This window comes from Hesperophylax consimilis, chromosome 8, assembly GCF_061612785.1.
Source record: "Hesperophylax consimilis isolate HC1 chromosome 8, BYU_Hcon_1.0, whole genome shotgun sequence".
Classification (NCBI taxonomy): Eukaryota; Metazoa; Arthropoda; class Insecta; order Trichoptera; family Limnephilidae; genus Hesperophylax; species Hesperophylax consimilis.
Window position 1 is genome coordinate 3,924,887 of NC_142843.1, and position 23,502 is coordinate 3,948,388.

Here is a 23,502-nt window from a genome sequence, read left to right on the forward strand (position 1 = left end):
TTGGTAGAGATAGGGTATTTTTTTTAATATATATCCACCATACAAGAAGAGTGGAAATTGAATTTATTTATCTGAGTGTCAAATTGGTAGCTTACTGTTTAAATTCCATCTTGTAGGCAGCATAATGAGGGTCCACCGCGGGGGACTTGTTGGAGATCTGTCGGTTGAACGGCTTGGCAGCCCCGTAGTACTGCAGGCGCTCCTGTAGTGAAGGTGCCTTCGTGGTCAGCTGAGAGAACTGTTGACGGTCGCCAGAGGACAGCTGGATCAGGTAGTGACTGTGTCCCGTGTTCTGGAAGGTCACAATTAGACATTGGATAACATTTAACAGATATTTTATAAATTATCCACCAATTATTATTACAACTCTAGGCAGCGGTGATTAAAATTACTCAATTTGCGTTGCTTACTATACCAACAGCAAAAGAATTGTTCTAACATGGAAATTCGAAACGGCGCGCGCGGCGTCAAAGAGATCGTCATTTTCGGCTTGTCTTTTTCTCTAATAACAATGTTAGTTGACATATAAAGTAGTCGTTTTACTCAAACATTACTCTTTTACTAATTGTCCCGTTGTTTGCAAATACCCTTATCGATAATAAGCCCATACTTGCTTCGCTTTGTTGTATTGCTCACACAACTTTTGAACAATCTGTAATTTGCATATAGTGTGTATACCTAATTTTGTATAGTGTCATTTATTTGGGAGTTTTCTTTCGTGGTTTGGTGTCTCTAAAAGATGCCGTTATTTGGCGTGTCGGGCTTACAAATAAGTGAATAATTTAATTCTCACAAGACTGCAGTTAATCAAGACAAACAAAATGCCCATTACTTGCAACACCAACGAAGTACAGCATATATGCATCACTTTCGAATTTTTTTTTGTCTATTTTTCAGCTTCTAGTACACTGTTGTACCTCTGACTATAAATTCGTAAGGCGATGTCCTGTTTTTTATTTGCTAAATGAGCAATAAAATATACAAATTGCATTGTGTTATAATAGTTAAAAAAAGATTTATTAATTTATTCAAAATAAGTTAAAAAGAAAAAGTTGTTGTATAGTATAGTTGTTCAATTCTGAACGTGGAGAAATTATAACGTGTTTAACCTAAAAATTTCAAAAAATGGTGATATCACTGGACCCCACGATGCCCTGATTTGAAATCCTCCCGATTTCTTCTTATAGAGGTACTTGAAGGAAAAGGTGTACACCAATAAACAAATCACACCCTCGATGGCCCCCACGATCCCCTGATTTGACCCCTCCCGTTTTCTTCCTACAGGGGTACTTAAAAAAAAGGGAGTACACCAATTAACCAACCATAACCTCGATACTTAAGGACAACATTCGAAAGGAAATTGCTAAAATAAGAAGTCTGCGTAAATGTTATGAAAAATTATGCTTCATTAAAATTAAATGCTCCATTGTTATGAAAAATTATGCCAGAAGCGGCATCTTGACCGACACCATATTTCATATACAATATTAAAGACCATATAATCAATAAATAAAATATGTCAAAAATTTGTATTTCATTAAAAAGTTCTTTTAAAAAAATCAACCTGGAACATAAAACGTACCCTGTGTAACTCCTTCTTCCTCCCAAGTTTCTCCTTCAGTTTTGTAACCCCGATTCCTAATGAGGAATCCCGCTTGGTTGTGGATTACTTGCAGGAGAACTCATATTAAACAAAATTATTATTAATGTAAAACGAGGAGTGTGGTTTATGTATTGAACCTTTGACAGGCAGAACTTATATTTAAACGCGAGTGGGATATTATTTATTGGTGAATTCCATAAGTGAGAAGAATAATTCAATGGATTATAATAAGTTTAAGCAAACCTACACAATTTATACGGATTTCAGATAATGTTTGAGCAAAAAAATCAAGAAACAATCTGCAATATTTTAGCATAAACAGTAATATAATATTGTCACAACACGACAGTCCGCGACATCCGTAAATATTTATGTAAATACCAATTTTAGTATAACGCCTCCTTTATTGTATATTTTTAAGGTAATTGAACTTTAGTTCAAATTATTTTCTGTGTTTAGAAAAGGTGTTTATTTAAAAAAAACCTGTATTCGCGAAGCTATCAAGATCAGTGAAATCACTTTTTTCGTATAATCTTTAATGCGAATCCGTTTACATTGTGAATCCCAAAAATATTCTTTGGATTGAAGCTTTTCTTGAAGTTTCGCTTGAGTAAAATAAAATTGTTTTGTCAAAAGAAAATATAACCGTAAATTACAAATTAATTTATCTTTTAACTAGAAAATTAAAAAAACTTTGAAAAAATACAATTTTGTAGATAAGATTATTTGGGACAGTTTCTCTTGATTAACTTTTGAAAAAATACAATTTTATAGCTAAGAAGGAAAGAACAGCGAAAATTTGACTGATTACCATGCAGTTTGGTTAAAACGGTCTTAAACCAGGCTCAAGGCCGGCTTTACCTAGCCAATCTAATTATTGAAACGCCATGTATTTACATAATTTTGAATTATATATATTACATGATGGGTATAACTTTCAAAATAAGTTCAAAAGTAAAAGGTGTTCTTTTTCGTTTAATTTCACTGCCCAAAAATATATTTTTACGAGTTAATTATAAAACATCGACCTTTCTCTACCTTCTATAAATATAATATGCATGTATTATATATGTAAACCTTCCGGAAGAAATTTTCCAAATAGTAGTTAAAACGCTATAAAAATCCAGTGGGCACTTTATAAGAACTAAGCGCACAAACAGACAGACGCGGACAGCGACTTTATTTTATACCTGTTAGAGATTGTTTGAAGTTATTAAAATGTCCTCCGGGAAAGAAGCAAAATTGTCGATTTAATTATTTCGATCGTTTCATACTATAGTTCAGTTTCTTGAAACCAACAGCTACTGTATTACTTCTAGTAGAGTGAATAAAGATCGCCCACTCGACTTCTCCTTCATCGGGTTAAGGGAAAAGCTCGTATAATCGGGGATAAATTATTAATGACTGTGTTTGTCCTGTTCGTGCAAAGGGCAAGGCTCTTTGCGGACACCACTGTCAACTGAGATCATTATTCTTCCTGAGGTCAGTAGAAACTATTGTGCAAATAGTGGACATACCCAAGATGTTGTTTTTGCTAACACGCACGTCGTTGCAAGCTGGGTTTCATTTAAAAAATTGACAATATTGCAACAAGTGTTAAATTTGGGCATTATTTACCTATTTATTTCATTGCATGTACGAATTTTAACATGACATGCATTCTTCTTTGATTGTATTTAAACGAAATAAGGATCTTAAACCTGACCTGACTCTTTATGCCAGAACTCTTTTTTGCTTCTCCAGGCACACGAATGGTCGGTTCATATAGTTATAGATTATCACGATAATAGTAAAAAATAAAACGGTACAGTAGAATTGCTTGCTGCAGTCAATAATTCCTATAGAACTTGAAGAAAATGTACCGTAATATGGGGTGACTTTTGAACCGGGAGCCACTTTGATCATCACGGATATTATCTGCATAAATCTCGCTACTACTCATAGATTATTTACTTATTTTTAATGATTTTATTTTATTTTATGACGCTTTTAAAATAAGTGTCAGATTAGTAGTTTTCTGATTATATTCAAACATATTGATGATTTAATTGAGAAGCTAATTTTTTTAGATATATTCAGAAATAAATTTTGGTTAGTAAGTTATTTCTAGAGTTTCGTGACATTTAAATTGTACAATATATCAGTGTCCAATCTACTAATTGAATATTCAAACTCATTATTTTTTAAAATTTGGGATTAGCGTAACATCGTAATCATTTCTTAAAAAAGAACATTGGTGCCGATGTATATTTTTTGTCTCCACGAACGTAAATGCTTTTTTTACATACAGGGTTTTAAGAGATGTCCTTGACATATAGTGATTCCTGACATTATTTGGAGTAAAAAGGTTGGTCTCCGGTGACATTTTTCACTTTTTTTACACCTAAAAACATATAAAATCATTAGGTATTAGACAGATAGGCGTGAGGGTTGTGCGGTTACTTAGTGACCAGTGACATGGTTAAAAAAAACTTTTTTTTTAAATAAAAAAACATCAAAAAAGTTACTTGAAATATTTCACGAATCACTGGTAAAAGTAAGTCAAGTACCTCCCTTAACACTCTGCAAATTTCGACAGTTTAAAAATGTGCAATTAATATGGCATAAAATTTTCCTACACAAATGATTGTACAGGGTGGGGCAAAAGTAATCACTTGATGTTCTTTTGCTGTAATTTTTTTTTATGATGAACTTTGGTACTGCTTGTTATTCCGCGTTTTTGCGGAGCAAACCGATATATGTCTTGTCGATTTGTATTCTGCGTTTGTTCACAAATGTCAAAATCTAGTTGACATTTGGCGCCATTTGCAAAAGTTATAGCGTTTTCAATAGGGTGATTACTTTTGCCCCATACTGTATATAATAGTTTAATGTTGAAAATCATTCAAAGTCACTCCAGTTCACGTTATAAGTATGATAACTAAGGACGGGTTGTTTCGGAGAATTTGAACAATTCATCAAATTTCAACGTTCATTTTCAAGTTTTGTGAAAGATTTTTTCAAGTTCTGTTTTTATTTCAGTTTTTTCAAGCAACTAGCCTACAATGATATAATAACAGAACTTGAATAGGACTTTCACAGAACCCGAAAATGAACGTTAAAATTTGATGAATTGTTATTCTCCGAAACAACCCGTCCATAGTTTCTTTTTTTTTTTTTTTTTATATTTACTCCACACAGGAGGCCCTGAAGAAAATAATTTCCCTCAGGGCCTATTTCATCTTTGGGGATGCTGTGTGGAGGGTCTTTTTGTGGAGAGGAAGGAGTGAACATGGGTCTTGAAGAGTCCCATGTTGTAGGAGGGAGGAAACACAGAGGCCGGCAGTTCGTTCCACAGCCGAGCTGTTGAACTTAAGAACGAATCGTAGAAGCGACCCGTTCTCATGTGACAAGTGTCAACTGTGTACTTTAGGAATTATATGAATTTTCTAACCTGCTGAATCTTATCAGGTGGTGCCTGATTTTTCTTGTTCCCCTCTTGAGCCCAAGGGTCGATCCCCAGAGACTCTAGCTCGTCCGTCAGCGCGAAGAGGTCATCGTCATAGGCCGGGGGACGTCGTTCCACGGCGTCCCGCAAGGGCAGGCGGTGGGCCTCCTCCTCAAGATGGAGGTACCTGAAATTACAATTTATTTATTGTTGAGTTAAGTTGGTGATTATTGTCGTAGAAGTTTTTATTGATAATACGAATATTCTTGCGTTCCATATAAACATACTCCTAAAAATTTCGTTTTGTTTTTTTTTTGCGGATTATATAGTTTTTTCATAGACGGGGCTTTACATCATCAAAATACTAATTTAAGTTTGGTGTCTGTCTGTGAGTGATTGTAAAACACTGTAAGAAATTTCTACATTTTCCCAGTCTCTCCGGACCCCCCGGTCCGGAGAGGGATCTGGGGGCTTTGTAGGGGGTCCAGCAGGGAAATATTCCTTCATTATTCACAACAGTAAACAACTACAACAATAGTATGGAAAATAACAGAAGTAAAATAAGTTTATAAATATTTGGAAATCAGCAATGAAAAGTGACTCCTGGAAGATCAGGAGGAAAAAGAAACCCCAAGGCACTAAACAACTCCACTTTTTTTGGACAAAAAACAAAAAAGAATAGTATAAAATTATATTTAGATAGAGTTAAACAAAACAACTGATGTCAGCCAAATGTTATTGTTGCGAGTCGAAGGCTTACAGTTAAAATATTGTATCTTTAGTAGTAAAATTAAAGCCTATATCTTTTGGGTTCAAACATTGCATCTCCTACCTACTACCACCTACCATCCCAAAGATATAAAAATATTAAAATATACTATAAATCTTCCATGCAACCTCCTTTACTAAACTCAAATCTTTATTCTAAACGAAAGTCCACGCCAAAAATGTATTCACATCGGATACAGATACCATACAATGGAACTAAATTGTATTGCAATTGGATAAAGATACCATAATATGGAAATAAATTGTATTAACATCAGATACAGATTCCATAATATGGAACTAAATTGTATTAATATCGGATACAGATACTATAATATGAAACTAAATTGTACTAACGTCGGACACGGATACCATAATATGGAACTAAATTGTATTAACAGCGAATACAGATACCATAATATGGAACCAAATTTTGGCTTGCCACTATATTTATCTGCGAATTTTCTCTGCGACAAAAACAAAAAAAATGTAGGTACAAGTATTATGGCCGCATTCAATATGCACTCATACTGTTCTTGTATATGCAGTTGAAAGCGATATATGATATGTTATCACTTACTTGGGCGGCACGCTCTCCACGGCAGACCTGAGCGGCAGCCTCCTGGAGCCGAACTCCTCGGGCACGGCCACCCTGAGGGCGGCGCTGTGGTCGGCCAGGGAGCCTCCGTGGTAGTCGAGGGCGGGGGCCTGCTCCACGGCGGCGCGGCTGAAGGGGCCCGGCGGGGGCGGGAAGCGCAGGACGGAGCGCGCAGGACGCAAAGACTTGGAGTCCACCAGCGCGAGCACCAGCAGGCCTAGTGCCAATATTCTCATACCCTGGAAGAACAAAGACAAGCGCAATCATTAGTAATTATTATTCGGAAAATAATTACATCCTAAAAAAATAATTATATTTCCAGGCCTTTATTGAAAAGCCAAACAATGAAGAAACAGAAAACATTTCACATACAATATTAAGATTTGGATTAAAGAACAAAAAAAAGCGATGTTACACACTTTTCATAATATCTTAAAACTAGCTGACGTGTATCCGGAATTGCTAGGGGTTATCCTTATCCGTATATGTAATATTATGAAATCAACATTTTTACTGTTGAAAAACTACATTATAACGACTATAATTCGCTTCCATCGTATTTAGCACGGTCAATCGATAAAGGATTTATCGCTAATTTTGATAACTTGTCATCATTCACGAGCACGACTGCAAATTTCTAGCATACAAACAGCAACACTCATGTCAAATAAATTAAGAAAACTTATTCGTTTGATCGTTTGCGATCTACAGTCGTGCTTGGGAGCGATGACAAGTTACCGACATTATCGATAAAACCTATATCGATCGGCCATGCTGGGTACTCATATCTCATTAAGACTCTTTCTACGACTTAAGAAAAAAAAAAGGAACGTAATATTCTAATGAAAATATACATATTAATTATTATTATATATAACAATTAATTGATTCACTGAGTCTACAGAGGAATTATAAGGATGCACTATTCCTGTATAAAGTAGTTAATAATAATATTCAATGCCTAGAGTTACTAAATAAGATTCAATTCAATGTACCTGCGCGTTCAACATGCTCTTGTGTCCTGTTCAGGGTGGATCAGTGCAAAACGAACCCTAAGCAGAATTCTTGCCTGAACAGACTATGCAATAATTAAAATATCGTATTATCCAAGGTGGATATTTTCAGTTGCGAACTTACCAAATACAAGAAACTGAAATAAATGTAAACTGTCGATTTCTCGAAAATTAATAAATAAATATATTTGTCCTTTTTTTGGATTTACCAATATGGTCAACATAATTGCCTTCGAAACAGTTTTTGTTTTTTTATTTTACCCTGATTTTTCACGAGTTTGCGCAGTAATTACTTTTTTTGATTCCCCTATTAATTTCACGGTCGGTCGTAACCTGAAATGATAAATTAATGAATTTAATGCTTATTATTATCAATTTTGTAAAATTATCTTATGGATGTTGTCTCAAAGACCAGAAACATTGACTGCGTGCATAGGGCAATTTATAATAATTGCTAGTTTCACGTATATCGTATTGTCTGCAGGACTGCATCTTGATTTATAGTGTAGGGTTGATCCAGGTAGTAGAGGACTCAAAGCCTCCCTGCTCCGGAAACCAAGGCCGCCTTGTGAACTTCATGGACCGAGCGAAGCACTACCACGCCGCTAACAAGATGCAATTTTAGTTACTCATAAGAGAGGATCTTCCTAAATGTCAATGTCTTGCACAGTGGTGTAGCGGCGATCTACTGCTCCCAGGGCTCTAACACCAAGGTTCGTAAAAAAAACGTTTATTGAAGTGAAACTTCTTTACGCGCGTTATGCATTTTCGAGGACCGGAGTAAAACCGACTCATGACCGTCACGAAAAACCGTGATCATTTCGCTATAGGAGCCTAGCTAATATTATATACCTAGTTTAGGTCACTCTCCAAACTCAGCTTCGTGGTCTAAAGGCAGAGCGCCCGATTCTCGTCGTGAAGAACCGAGGTTCGATCCCCGCTTTAACAATTTTTTTTTTCTTTTTGTCATTTTTTTAATACGAGGAAAAGTGATAAAATGCTCTCGTGCTGCGACTTTGTCAGGCATACATATAAGAAGATATCTACATGATTGTTGTCCAAAATGCACATTTATATTTTTTTATTGAGTAATTTATTTTTAGAATTTTTGCGATCGAACCTTCTAATTCTGTTTGAAACGATCGATTTAAGGAAGTGAATTTCGTATCGATATTATATTATATCATATACAAACTCCGGTATAAAAATAAGCGCGGGACAAGTCAATTGAGGAGTACACGTTGTATACGCGGTTCTCGTCGCGCGAGATACCTCTCCTCGCGGTCTAGAGGCAAAGCGTTCGACACTCGTTATGCAGGACCCGCGTTAGAAACCCATATTTTTATAATTTTTAATTTTTTTATCACATGCTACTTATAAATATGTCAATATTAGGAATCTAGTTAAACGTTTATTTGTTAACAACACGCCTATAAATAAATTTATGCCTTTTAAAACTATAATGTACAGCATTCTGAATTATAATAATATGAAATGAAAAGAGAGAAAGAAGAATACTAAAAGTTTCACTTCCGTCGTGCGTAGGCTTGCCACACACTATATTTTTTTCTACGAACCTTTGTCTAGCACGGTGAAATCGATAAATTAATAGCAGATTGATAGGTAACTATTGATGATTTTATACCCATTTCCCAAGCACGGTCGCGCTGTTTTTTAATGTGAAACCGCACAAGAGCCCCATACTGCTACAAACCGTCTGAAGCTGTCTGAGCCGGCATCCCCAATGGGGGTAGTGTGGAGGAGAAGGAGATAGGGAAGAGGAAGGTGGGGAAGTACCCGGCTATTCATATCTGGTCACGAAACACGACTAGAAAATCATCAAACAAACTAATTTCGGTTGTGGGCCTGTCTGTGATGTAACTCTGGTTCAATTATCTCGGATTTGCTTGTAGTGTCAATTTCAAAATCGGAACTGATTGTGTCAATAATTGAAACAAGCGATAAAGTATAAAGTCATACCCATAAAATGATATTTTTTAATCATGAAATTATTTTAATTCTTTATTTGAAATGTGTACCTATTTCACTTGCTTAAATTTCTTTAAGATTTCTTGATTTTTTAAGGGAATGCGCTTAATTTATTTAAAGTAGTGAAGAGGAGAAGGATATGGGGAAGAGGAATATGGGAAAGTACTTGGCAATTCATATTTGATCAACAAACACGGCCAAAGTCATTTCATGCAACGTTTTAATTCTGAATGGTGGTCTTAAAACAAGGTGATACTGAGAGTGTCTTCCACACTGTTTCCGCGCTGTTGATAGCCAGACTGATATTGATAATGCAGTAAATAAGAAGTCAATACACGCTGGCAAACCGGCGTATCTGTTTATGAATTGCCATTCCTAAACGTCAGACGTTAAACATACTAAATAATGAATTGACAATATCGAATGGAAATAAAAACTTTAATATACATTGTCAGTCCGTACGTAGGTACTATTTGACACTAAAAAGAGAGTTAATTAGTTCACGAGGTCTTTAGACATAACTAAAAACTTTTGAATTATTATTTTTTTGGTAAACTAATGTTTAAGACAAGATTTTTTATGCATAGCACAAAGGGTAACAATTATTTTACAAGTAATAATTAATCGCCTGAAACATTTATCCACATTGAAAAATCTCCTGATAAAAGATACATGACGCCAACGGGACTCTTTTATCAGGAGATTTTTCAATGTGGATAAATGTTTCAGGCGATTAATTATTGCTTGTAAAATAATTGTTACCCTTTGTGCTATGCATAAAAAATCTTGTCTTAAACATTAGTTTACCAAAAAAATAATGATTAATATTTGACAAGTTCTAGTATCTTCACCAAAAATGTAGACAATTTGTCTCGACGCCATCTAGTGAGAGAGTTAGCACTTACAATGCCTTTCTCATATAAAATAAAGTTGGTTGTTTTCAGGTGAAAAAATGTAACAAGCAGTAATTGTTGAATGAAACACTAGTATATATTGAATTATTTCGCGGATAAGAGATAAGCCGCCATAGCTCAGTGGTCAGAGCTGTCGACCGGAAATCGAAAGGACACGGGTTCAAGTCCCGTTGGCGTCATGTATCTTTTATCAGGAGATTTTTCAATGTGGATGAGTGTTTCAGGTGAATAATTATTGCTTGTAAAATAATTGTTAAAAACTTTTGTTTTTCCAGTCTGGAACGGAATAAATTGATCGCGTCTTAGATGAATTAATTAAGTGTATGGATCGTGTATACGATTTATTTCAATTCTGAGAGCTTAGTTAGTTCACCTCCATTCATTAATGAGCCAGTAATTTTGCATAAAGAACGACATTATACAAAAAGTGGTGCATACTGATAGCTTACCCGACACCTTGGAGGTTGCGCTAAAAGCAGCGACTTTTGTCTATCGACTCTCGGAATCATATTCTGACAGTGCTCGCAAATATCGCTGACAGACCATAGATGACGGATGTTGTCAATATCGTATTGACATAGAGCTTTAACGATCATCCGTGCTGGACATCCTTGGCAAGCTAAAATACCAGACTCGAACCTGATTTTGTCATCGTAGCGTCAATATTATTTCCTTTTGGTTCGGCTAACAATGTATTACGGTTAATTTTGTTACTGTTGTTAACATTGAAAAATGAATTTTGTATGATATAGGGTTTTCCAATAAGAGGTGTTATTTTGAATAGCCCACTTTTTCGGTAGATGTTACTTTTGAAGCTGTCATTTTTTGACATTTGACAAGTAGAAACTAAGCCATTAATAAAAATGGAACGATATACGCTTCAACAACGGATTGAAATTATTAAAATTCACTATTATTAATTATTAGAATTCCATCAAAAAATCATCTTGAGTGATAAGGCCCATTTCCACCTCGGTGGCTTCGTCAACAAGCAAAATTGTCGCATCTGGGGCTCGGAAAACCCAAGAGTTATTGTTGAAAAACCTCTCTATCCTCAACGTGTGACTGTTTGGTGCGGTTTATGGTCCGGCGGAGTCATTGGACCTTACTTTTTCGAAAATGAGGCTAGAGCAACAGTTCCGGTGAATGGATTGCGCTATCGAGAGATGATTAATGATTTTTTATGGCCGGAATTGGATGGTATTGATCTGGACAACGTTTACTTTCAACGAGACTACGCTACGTGCCACACAAGCAACAGTTTAAAGGAAACAACAAGGAAAAGTTTCTTTGAAAATCAAAATAACACCTCTTATTAGAAAACCCTGTAGTTTTTTTAACATAAAAAAGTCTGCACTAGTGTAATATTATAATAAGCACGAAGAATTAAAAAAATTGATTTAACCAATATCTCAATCGATGTTCTAGTCTCATTAGGTAAGAAGAAACAGAGCATAAATGAAGAAAATAAAGTATTTACCACACAAATTTTCAACTCTGAGAAAACGAACCAAAATAATCATAACCGGGTGCAGATTATATATTTTATTTGTCTTTCTGTCACATAGAATATTTTACTGTTGTCTAAGGTGAGATGCGGTTGACCGTTTGCCCGGGTGTTCGCCACGCCACTGGCCTTGCAATAATAACAAATTAATATTTATGAACCGACGTACTTTTATAAGTATATCAACGACTTTTATTTACCTAGAAGGTAAGAAAGAAATTGGTATTGCAGTATGAACAAACAAACCAACAATACTCATCTCAGATCATAGAATTCTATGATGTATATCAAAAAGTCTAGCACTGACGATCGATAAAGCTGTATGTCAATACGATATTGACTAAATTCATCATCTTAGCGATATTTGCAAGCACGGTCAACGATTGATAAGAAATGTTCCGACGGCCGACAAATTTTAGTCCGGCTCCATAGTATCAGATAGGCTTCGGCTAACTGTCAATTTATACATATTTCTTAATAATGTCGTTCGTTATACAAAATTACTGGAGTTGAACTAACGAAGCTCTTAGAATTGAAATAAGTTCGCTACATTGACGAAACGAAATTTTTTCACATAAAAAATCCCTCTTTAGTGTTAAAAAGTAAATACAGACAAACAATGCATATTTAAGTTAGTATTTCAATTCAACATTGCCAATTTATTAAAATTTGGATGTAAAAAAATTATTATAAGCAAAATAATAAGTCGGTTGAAATAACCATACAAAAATAAAATGCCGCCGACGGAAATGAACCCGCACCTTCTGATGTCTGGTCGGATGCTCTGAGACCACTGAGCTACGTCGGCTCATTTCCAACACGCCAAATAATTCGGTATGTACTAGTCCCTCAATCCCAACAATTACTGCTTATTATATATATAAATATTTTTTTTGGCGGCATTTATTTTACAGATATTTCAACCGACTAATTATTGCTTATAATAATTTGTTATCCTTTGTGCTATTCATTAAAAAGCTTGTCTTATAAGCATTAGTTTATCATAAAAAAATGATCTGTGTGCAAAGTTTGACGTTTCGGATTATAATACCTCCATTGTTGCCAGAGTATATCGATTTCTGATTTATTACGTTATCAATTTCGATTTTGCTAACCACAGCGCAACCGTGCTCTGGGTATCTAGGGTAGTTAATCCTGTCGATCCGATATTTTAAAATGATCGATTTCATTGTCCTAGACACCCAGAGCCTACATCATATTTTTACAGTAAATGGAGGGAAATGATCGCCTTCATCAAATAATTATTAGATAAAGTTATCTTGATATATTTCCACTTAAAGCACTCAATACTCAAACATGAAACTTTACTTGTACAAAACCTAATAATATCAAATACACACAACTCTATTTAACAAAAATATTATCATCAATTAATGGGCTAAGTATGATAATATCAATATTTTAACCGGTATTAAATATACGCCTAATGAGAAAATGATATCATATATTTGAGATATGCTTGTTAAAAAAAAAAACAAAATGTGACCTTATCGCATAATCTGATGTTCTATTAAAAAAATAAGTTATTTTAATGGAACAACGTTTTAATGCTCTATCTTATTAATATCTGTACACTAGACAATTTATTATAACAATGTATGGCTAATAAATTTCACCCACCGGTTTGTTGATCATTAATACAAAAAAATACGTCCAATGCATTTGACCAATGAATGCGATACTTCGTTAAAATGTACATAGTGTTTATTTATGTTCTGTACAGGCAGATTATATACAGGACCATACTTACCTGGAGGTCACTTGAGATTAACAGTGTTTATTGGCGAAATTCAGATAGGTACAGTTCTGCACGAAGACGACATAACTGGAAACCATAGACTAAATACAACCAATGCTGGAAACACATGATTTTTTCATGGAGTATGTATTTTTAAATAATGAATGGATGCAAAGCTTTGAAGTATAAATTAACGCATTTCCCGATATCCGATCGAGCTGAGACTGGGCAGATAGATTTGTTGTCGATGACAATGCATTCTATCAACTTTTTGTGGAAATCACGCACACACACGCCGACATATGAGCATTTCTCTGAAATCTTTTTTGAAATTTTTTGTTTTTCCACTGCTCACGTCACTAGGGAATTCCTGTGTCGATATGAGCAGTTTTACAATTATATTTAATCAAATAAGTTAATTAAATAATACATACAAAGATGGATTAATAAAAATAATATTTGGATGATTTTTATAGCGATGTTTTTGTGCAAAATCACCTCAAAGGCGCTGTACAAGTATATAATACATTTCTACTATGATCTATGTTATTACCAACAATATATGGAGATAATATACAGTACAATACTTACCTTGTAGGTCACTTGAGATAAAAACTTAATTAACATTAACTAATTGTTTATTAGCGAAATTTAGATACAGGATTTAGGACATAATTGGATATAATTTTACTTTCTCTCAGGATTGGTATTATAGTAGGATTATGGTAGGAATTGGTAGGTAGGAATAGTAGGATTAGGTAGGAATATTAGGATTAGGTAGGAATAGTAGGATTATGGATTATGGTAGGAATAGTAGGATTAGGTAGGAATAGTAGGATTATGGATTATGGATTATGGATTATGGTAGGAATGGATTATAACGAACATGGGGTTTCTAAGGTGATTGTAATCCAAAATCACCACTCTCAGCCAGTATGGAATTTTTGACCATTTTCATGAATTAATGAATCCATAGTTTTTTTTAAAAATATTTTCACTAAGCATATTATAAAACAACGAAGCGTAATAAGAAAAACTCATTTGTCCAAAAGAAGTTATGGCATTCACCCGCTGATACATTAAAGAAGAACACAATCTTGTGTTGCGCACTTGGCATAATCAACGTTGTTGAAAAATTTACAGAGAGCCTGTATTATGTACAACTGCTTTACTGATATAATTTTACTTTAATAATTGTGACGTATACAAAAAAACTTTTCTAATACATTATTTTTAAAATGAATTTTTATGCAACATTTAAAGGCTCTAGGGTAGTCTTGTTTATTTATTTATTTATTTATATATAATTTGTACATTTATTTATAACAATTACAGGTAATAAAGCCTAAGACGTTATAATTGTACCATTTATGCAGTGTATATGCAATGCCAAAAATCTCGCAAATGCGCTATAGGACACAAAAAATAAATCTAATTTCTTATCTACCGCATTCAAAAAGCACGTAGCTCTCCCCACAGGTGAGTTCATTAATAAATTAGTGCGGCTTGCTCTACTATATAGAAGATTGTGATGACGTCCTCGAGAGTGAAACTCTGGTACAAAAAAATTGAATTGGGCCAGTATCTCATTATTAGATAAGTGACCGTTTATTAGTTGGAAAAAATATTTAAGCAAAGCAATACCTCTACGTGTCTCTAGGGAGTGGTAATTGGTCATGCTTAATATATAAATCGATGGGTAAAGCCAAGGGTAACGTCCATAGAGCCGCGAGAATAAAAACCTTAAAAATTTTTTATGGACTCTTTCAATGCGTAAAGTGTATGTTAATTCATGTGGAGCCCAGATGATCGAGTTTGATTCAAGTACACTTAGGACTAGTGTGTTATATAATAACGTCAGTGTTTTTGTGTTACGAAACGGATATGAGTTTCTAATTACGAAGCCGATAAGCCTGTATCCTCTGCTTATTAAATCATCGATGTGTTGGTGAAAGGTTAGTTTGCTGTCGTAAATAACTCCTAGATCTTTGATTTGATTTAGGTGTTGGAGAATAATTTCATTGATTTTATATTCAAATACATGCGGTTTCTTTGATCTTGTATACGAGACGATATTGCACTTGGGTGTACTGAAGTTCAAGCCATTTATTTTGGCCCAGTTTGAGACGCAGTCAATGTCACGTTGAAGGTGACAAGAACCCCAACATACAACATTATATGAAAGCATTGATTGAACAAGCGCCAATATATTTATTAGAGTCTTAAAAATGTAAGCTAGTTTTCTTATTTTGTTTGTATATACAATATAATACTGCAGTAATACACGAAATAAATGTCGGTCCTACCCGATCGGCATTTGGCGAGATTGGTAGACCAGGAACCCAGGTTCAATATTTAAAATACATTTAAAAATAAATTATTAAAAGTTGTAATTTTTTTTAAATAAAAATTTGCTCTAATATACTTGTTTAAAAAAATATATATATTTTATTTATTTATTTATTCCTTTAGATTAACACACAGTATAATATGATACAAGATATAATTAAAATATTTTTAGTGATTATAGATTATTGTACCTTATCAGGTCGAAATTATTGGTCCCTAACTAGGCAAATTGCCCGTTCCAAGGAACCAAAAAATATGTGAAAATACGTGTGTGATTTGTCTATGTCTATAATATATCTCATTAATGTTTTAATTTGTGATGTTTAATCGTTACAATCTTATGATAGAGTCGAACTTGAGCTGTTGTGTATGAGCAATAATTAGAATAATGGAAGATATATATAGTGTCTGATTAGTCTATGTCTATTTATTACGTGACGTTTTTTAACATTTTTTCAGATTCTCCTCTGCCCAGTCCAATCAACCATTTAGTTATTATTGGGCCTATCTATGAAATATTACAAGTTTTTATGTTTAATTCAGGGGGGATTTTGTTGTACAGTTTAGGTCCCAAGTATGTGTGTGTCTTTTGATACTTTGCCGTATTGCTCGTTGGGATCATAAGGTCATTTCTGGTGTGGCTTCTTGTGATGTGTTTATGGTCAATTTTATTAATATTGTCTAGTTTTTTATGTACATGTATAATAACCTTTTTTATATAGTTTCGACGAACATCAAGTACATTAAATATGATGGGCGTTACAAGAGAACGATATGATTAGAATTTATCTTCCTAAATGTGATTGCATTAAAACCTCATGACAAACGGAGTCTAGAAACGTACGATAAATAATTTTATAAGAAAGCAAAAAAGTTAATCAAGTGAAACTGTCGCAGATAATCTTAGCTATAATACAGTATTTTTAAAAAGTTTCCTTTACGCGTTCATACATTTCTTTAAAAAAAATTTTTTTTTAGTAGTTTAAATTAATATTTTTTATTGAGTAATTTAATTTTTTTTTATTCTACTCAAGCGAAACGATAGGAAAACTTTCAATTTATCTTAAGCTAATTTTTTGGTACTCATAATGTACACTAATTCTATATAAATATTAATCAAAATAGTGATTTAGTACTAAGCTTCGCCATAAGAAGCAGAGACAACTTCGTGTTATTAGAAAATCCTTTGAAACATAAAACAAAATTGAATACTCATTACGTTTCATCAGTTCCTTCTCGGTTAACATGATGGTAATCGATACAAAATGATAATTCAATATGCTATTACACTTATACTGGTTTTTTGTACAATAAATAACATGAAGTATTATATAGGAGCTTAAATATTATTGCTCATCGTGTATACGATGTATTTACGATATAAAACAATTAAACAAGCTTTGATCCCACATAATTCATCTTTGAAGCTATTAGTATTAATTTTATAATCATAGTTATTACTCAGACTAATGTCTAGTTAACTCCTTTTCCCCGTCACGCGATACTCTGTAATCTTCTCCACGGCGCTTCTATTATAATAAAAAAACGTACACATATCAATAAGCTATAAATCAGCGGATTAAAATACAAAAAATGGAAAGAGATTCGCGGCTAGGAGGATCGGCAAACTCGTTTATATTCGGACGATATTTTGAAGCGAGTTATCAGTTAATTTAATCTGTGGTTGCCCGTCCAACAACGGGCCAAATCAGATTCAGGGTATGCTAAAATACCAAGAATTGGCAGTAACGTTAAGCGGTAAATTTTAAGACGGGACAGTACCCTAAAATAAAGTCAGAATCTTAACGGCGTAAGTGAAGAAGCTATGTATAAAAATGTGCGACGCCTGGGCCTGTGTATTGCACAGGTTGAAGGTTGAATTTGCCCTAGCAAATCTCTAAAGTAATATGGGAATATTATCGACATAATTGATTAAGTCGTGTAAAAAAATGTTCTTTTTATAGTTTAAAAACGTTTTATTAACTGTTCAAACAGTTTTACATAAATTATTTTAATTGTGTTGTTTTTATTTACCTTAAATATAAATAACTTATATCCGTAGGTATCGGTATAGAAAAAAAATATTGTAGTTAGTTAAAATGTGATCCTAGAGTATACCCCCGTTATTAGAGTCTAATGTCGCCTTAATTAATAGGGGTGATCACTGTGTCACGGGGTATCAATAAAATAATTATATATGATTAAAGTTAGACAGATAAGTTGTGAAAGAATATGTTAAATACAAATATCTTGTTATATGGGAAGATAAAAGTTAACATAAATGTGTGATTAAAGTTAACAGATATGTATGATTAAAGTTAACGGATATGTATTATTAAAGTTAACAGATATGTATGATTAAAGTTGGCAGATATGTTTGATTAAAGTTAACAGATACTTATGATTAAAGTTAGCAGATACGTGTGATTAAAAGTAGCAGATATGTGTGATTAAAGTTAACAGATACTTATGATTAAAGTTAGCAGTGTGATTAAAGTTAACAGATATGTGTGATTAAAGTTAACAGATATGTGTGATAGTTAATGGATATGTATGATTAAAGTTAACAGATATGTATAATTAATGTTATCAGATATGTGTGATTAAAGTTAACAGATACTTATGATTAAAGTTAGCAGATATGTGTGATTAAAGTTAACAGATATGTGTGATTAAAGTTAACAGATATGTGAGATTAAAGTTAACAGATATGTGTGATTAAAGTTAACAGATATGTATGATTAAAGTTAATGCGGTAGTCACAAATAAGACGCCACCAAACGAAGCGAGGTTAGCAGTCTGCAATGGATTGCTGATATCAACCCTGCTGTAGGAAGCATAAAAATGACTGAATGTTGTGTAAAAGATATCCTTGAGGCGTATTGATCGTATTACAGAAATGTTTATTGGAAAGAATGCAAGTGTTTTAAATAAGATTAAGAAGGAACACTTAGATGGTTTGAACGGTTTGTTTCATGTGAATCAAATCGCATTTCATCATAAAAAAAAATGCACGTGTTCAGATGTCGGAAATAATATATCATGACAAAATGCGGAAATATTCAGATTTACATGAACACGTGTTCCAACATCGTGATGAAATACGTAATTTACTAAAACTTTATAAGGAAACCTGTTAATTCGTCTGTTGTTCGTCAAGGCCTGAAATTCCGTTTTTAACCGGATTACAAATAATTCAAAGAGATTACTTAATAAATTGGCAATACTAATTTTTCTCCATGCATACATAAAATTTTAATTAATAAATTCATGTAATATTTAAAGGTGAAAATAACTCAAGTTTTTTTAATGTATGTACCCAAATACCGGTAATTTGAAATATATTTACTTTTTACCGGTGATACGATGATGAAATTTAGCAATATTATAAACCGGTATGGCACGCCCTAATCAGATCAGACTGACTGAAGAATTATTACAACGGTTACGCAATGTGACATTGTCTGCCGAACAAGTTCTGCTTTACACAGGTATTCACTATAATACTGGCTTATTGATCGGTCTGACTGTGTCTGAACTGCCAGGAGTCAAGGACCGACATTGACACTGAATTTAAAATGTTAAATATGCGGAAAACATAAATATTTATCGAATTTCGGAGACAACTTTTTCGAGCATTTAAGTATTTTATTTTTCCCGTTATTTGCACGAATACGGCATTGATTATTTATAAGTAGAGATGGCAAAATTTCGTTTTAACTAAAAACGCGAAAAAATATTTATGTTTCGAAAATAGGGCATTTATAAGTTTTCTTTGCGTTTCAAGGCATTTGAAAGTGTTTCCAGTGATTTCTATTTCGCGAATTAACGCGAAAAACGTGATTTTGGCCGTATTTCAGCAAAATTATTCTATTTAGCGAAATAGGCGCGAATTTCCCGAAAATACCGGATATTAAAATAATATGTGAGAATTTCAAAAAATCGATATTTACATTACGATTTTTTATAATTTTGTTACTATTTTATGTGTAAATATTTAATATTTTTGTAATGTAGGCTAAAATTGCTTTTTGACATTACACAAATTTGCGAAATAAATTACGCCTATTGATGTTAATCGCAATCTGCATTTGTTGTGTTTGTGTTCGACCCGTACTTAGAGTTTCCTTCCTTATTAATTTAATATTAAAATTAATTATTTATAATCTTTCATGTGGAAATACTTGCAAATGAAGGTAAACATATATTTTACCAAAAATACTTAAAATATGCGCTAAACACATTCAGGAAATACATTTTTTTCTATTTTGCTACAAAACGCTAAATTATGCCTCAAAATGCTATAAAACGCTAAATTTCCAATTTTTAATGCTAAAAAATCTGAAAATTAATGCTAAATTTAGCCATCTCTATTTATAAGATGTCTGTGATAAAATTATATCCGCTGACGTGTACCTGGCGTTGATGGGGGTTATATTTAGGAGATAGATATAAAACGATGCAGATTTTTCTGTAGGCCTTTTTAAGATATACAATTCCGTAGTACATTATTTTGATATATCTCATAAGGTTTAGCCAGCGTTACCAATGTAAGCGTCCGAAAATATTTTTTTACGACTTGATTACAAATCATCGATTTTTCTCTACTTTTTAAATATAATATATATGTATTACATATCTAAACCTCTCGGAAGAAATTTTCTAAATGACAGTGAAAACTCTATCAAAATACGTGTCGTAGTTTAGAAGAACTAAACAGATCGCGGATATCGATTGAGTATCTTTTCATTGTTTTGGGAGATTCTATATTGAGTAGTTGGAAAATCATTATTTTTCATTCCTTTGGTGACGTCAGTATTGTTCCAATATTTTTTAACCTTTCTTTGCATGCAGGCAAATTATATTTCTACAAGTTAATGTCACAGTGACAACAGTATAGGTTACGCAACATGAAATGGTGCTAATGCAATCATTTAAGGAAAAATACTTTTTGCGAGCTACGATTTAAAATATTAAGAAACTTGTTTGTTTTCGCCTGAACATACGGTATATGAATTTGTTTGCGCCTGGACACACGGTATATGAATATGTTTGCGCCTGGACATACGGTATATGAATACGTTGGTGCCTGGGCATACGGTATATGAATATGTTTGTGCCTGGACATACGGTGGATGAATATGTTTGCGCCTGGACATACGGTATACGAATATGAATAAATAGTCATATAATAATAATATGTCCGCATAAAAACACATTTTTTTCTGTATTATATCGGTGATTCAATCCAATATTGTATTTGTTTCAAACAATTTATCTTAATATTTTAAAACATAACTTGCCAAACGTGTTTTTTCAAAAATATTTAAACAAGCACCGTCTCCAAAAGCATAGCGTAAGCGTAACGTAAGCGTATGCATAAAACATACTTCCGTTTATCCTTGTGTTCATAGATGGCGTTAATTAATTTATTTTATTAAAATATGCTTTTTGCAAGGTATTTCTTTACAATATTGACACAAATAATTTGTTTGCTCCCGTACATACACAATATGAATATGAATAAACAGTTTTGTTAGCTTAAAAACTCAATTCTTTCGAGAAAGGCGTACAAATACAATATAGTACCGATGATTCAATCGAATATTGTATATTGTATGTCTTTCATGAAGGAATTGAGTTTTTTACGGATAAAACGGTTTATTCTTATTCATATTTCGTATTTACGGGTGCAAACAAATAATTTGTTCACTTAATATTGTAAAGAAATACCTTGCAAAAAGCGTATTTAAAATAAACTAAATTAATTAACCTCATCTATGTTGATTCTGAATTTGAAATATGATATCAGCAAATATGACGCTTATTAAATAGTTCCCAATGGTCGAGTCCTTTAATACGCCTGTTGTGACCGTTATCTTTTTATTTTTCTGTGTCTTGTTTCATTTGGATTTATTAATATTATATCCATCTTCAATGAATTAAAATGTTAATATACCTATTTATTTGACTCCCACTTCTGTTGTTTTATCTGTTCAAATGTATATAAGGCATTGTATTTCGTGACCCAACGTACATAATCAATTTGAGACATCATAAAGCATTACCTAAACACATAAACATCGTGCAAAAAACTACAAGGTTCAACACAGTGGGTAATTAAGTACAAAATTATGACCGGATTCTTTGCTACATCAAAAAACTTAAAAAACGAGTATTTTTCGCACATTTTCATCAAATAATCACGAAATCAAGAGGCTATTGATCTCGCATATTACCATAATGTCAACAGAGCCGTGTTATTTTTCCCGACACGAGGAGACACGGGTGTTCTGATTGAAATAAATCGTTACCTCAGTGAGACAGGGTTTTAACTTCAAAATAATAATAATAATATTTGGATGATTTGTTACAAATATATAATACATTTCTACAAATGTTCATATGACACTATCCTTATTTATTTATATTTTGTACGGACAGATAATATACAGTACCTACTATACTTACCTGGTGGGTCACTTTAACTTGTTCTGAAAAATGAGGTATCAAAGATTTCTCATTATCTATTTACCGATTTATGATTTTGAGGTTGAATCTCGTGTTCAGTATTTAAGTTAAGGCGATGCCATAAGTAATAATGCAAAATCATGTGTTTTTGGTTTGAAAATTTGGTCGCCTAGAAATGTTTCAGATGCTTTAATTAAATACTGCGAGTAGAATACATCTTGACCTTTGAAATAATCGAGTATTTTTTAGATAAGTCTTTTTATAAGCCCAGAAAAAAATAATGTATAAGGCCTATGAAAACTGCTTTAAAGTTCAAAATCTCCTACTTACGAACCCATTTTCGGTTATGATTTTACTGTATAATGTTGCAAATTAAGTTATTTATTTTATAAAGTGATAGAAAAAAAAAAAAAATATTTGTGCCTGAACATCCACAAAATAAAATAAAAGGCACTTTTTGGCCATGTTTTTTTCTTGCATAAATCAAAACAGGCGGATGGTGTTAAGCGGGAATTTAATCCTTATCGCCATCTACGTAAGGGTTGTTATTGATAGCGGCTCAATTTAAAATATTACACGACGTAGTGCATCGCCTTAACATATGTTTTAAAGGAAAATATTTAAATATGACGTTTACTTACTATTTTGGAACATACCTAAACGTGCAGATACAGCCTTATGCAACTAGCTAGAGCATAATAATTAAATGTATTAGGTTCTAATTACATATCCCTAATGCCATTCCAAGAAAGGAACAAGTTCTAATTAAATATTTTTCTTTAAAATATGTTAAACCAAAATACTTTCCTGAAAATCAGAAAATTTTAAATCAGATTACGAGAAATCGTCTTTGACAACATTGACACCTCAAGATGATAAAGCGAAGTTTTAACTTATCCTACTAAAGTTACGAACTACAATATAGAGCACCTGTAAAAACGAACAAATCTTATATACAGACAAAATTCCAAGTGATATGATGTTAGAATCTTGCAAAATAAATTAAAGCTCTAAAAACTTGATGTTAGAACTTCGTTTTACGATGGCACAGATGGCTCCGAAAGGTATTTTGGTTATTTATTTATTTCATACATACTTAATATA

The 23,502-nt window shown here is 33.0% G+C and overlaps 2 protein-coding genes across 2 annotated transcripts in view; one reads left to right on the forward strand and one right to left on the reverse strand.

Annotated features, from left to right (window-relative positions):
• The window catches only part of LOC149421426 (putative serine hydrolase), a 268,266-nt gene that overhangs the window by 80,210 nt on the left and 164,554 nt on the right, over positions 1 to 23,502 (forward strand). The gene's annotated exons all lie outside the window — the stretch shown is intronic.
• The window catches only part of LOC149421427 (putative chitinase 10), a 127,189-nt gene that overhangs the window by 56,098 nt on the left and 47,589 nt on the right, over positions 1 to 23,502 (reverse strand). The window contains exons 3-5 of the mRNA XM_089634764.1: positions 6,379 to 6,635; positions 5,037 to 5,217; positions 96 to 292 (exon numbers count right to left, since the gene is read on the reverse strand). Coding sequence (XP_089490890.1) covers positions 96 to 292; positions 5,037 to 5,217; positions 6,379 to 6,635 — 635 coding nt within the window. The remainder of the gene's footprint in view (positions 1 to 95; positions 293 to 5,036; positions 5,218 to 6,378; positions 6,636 to 23,502) is intronic.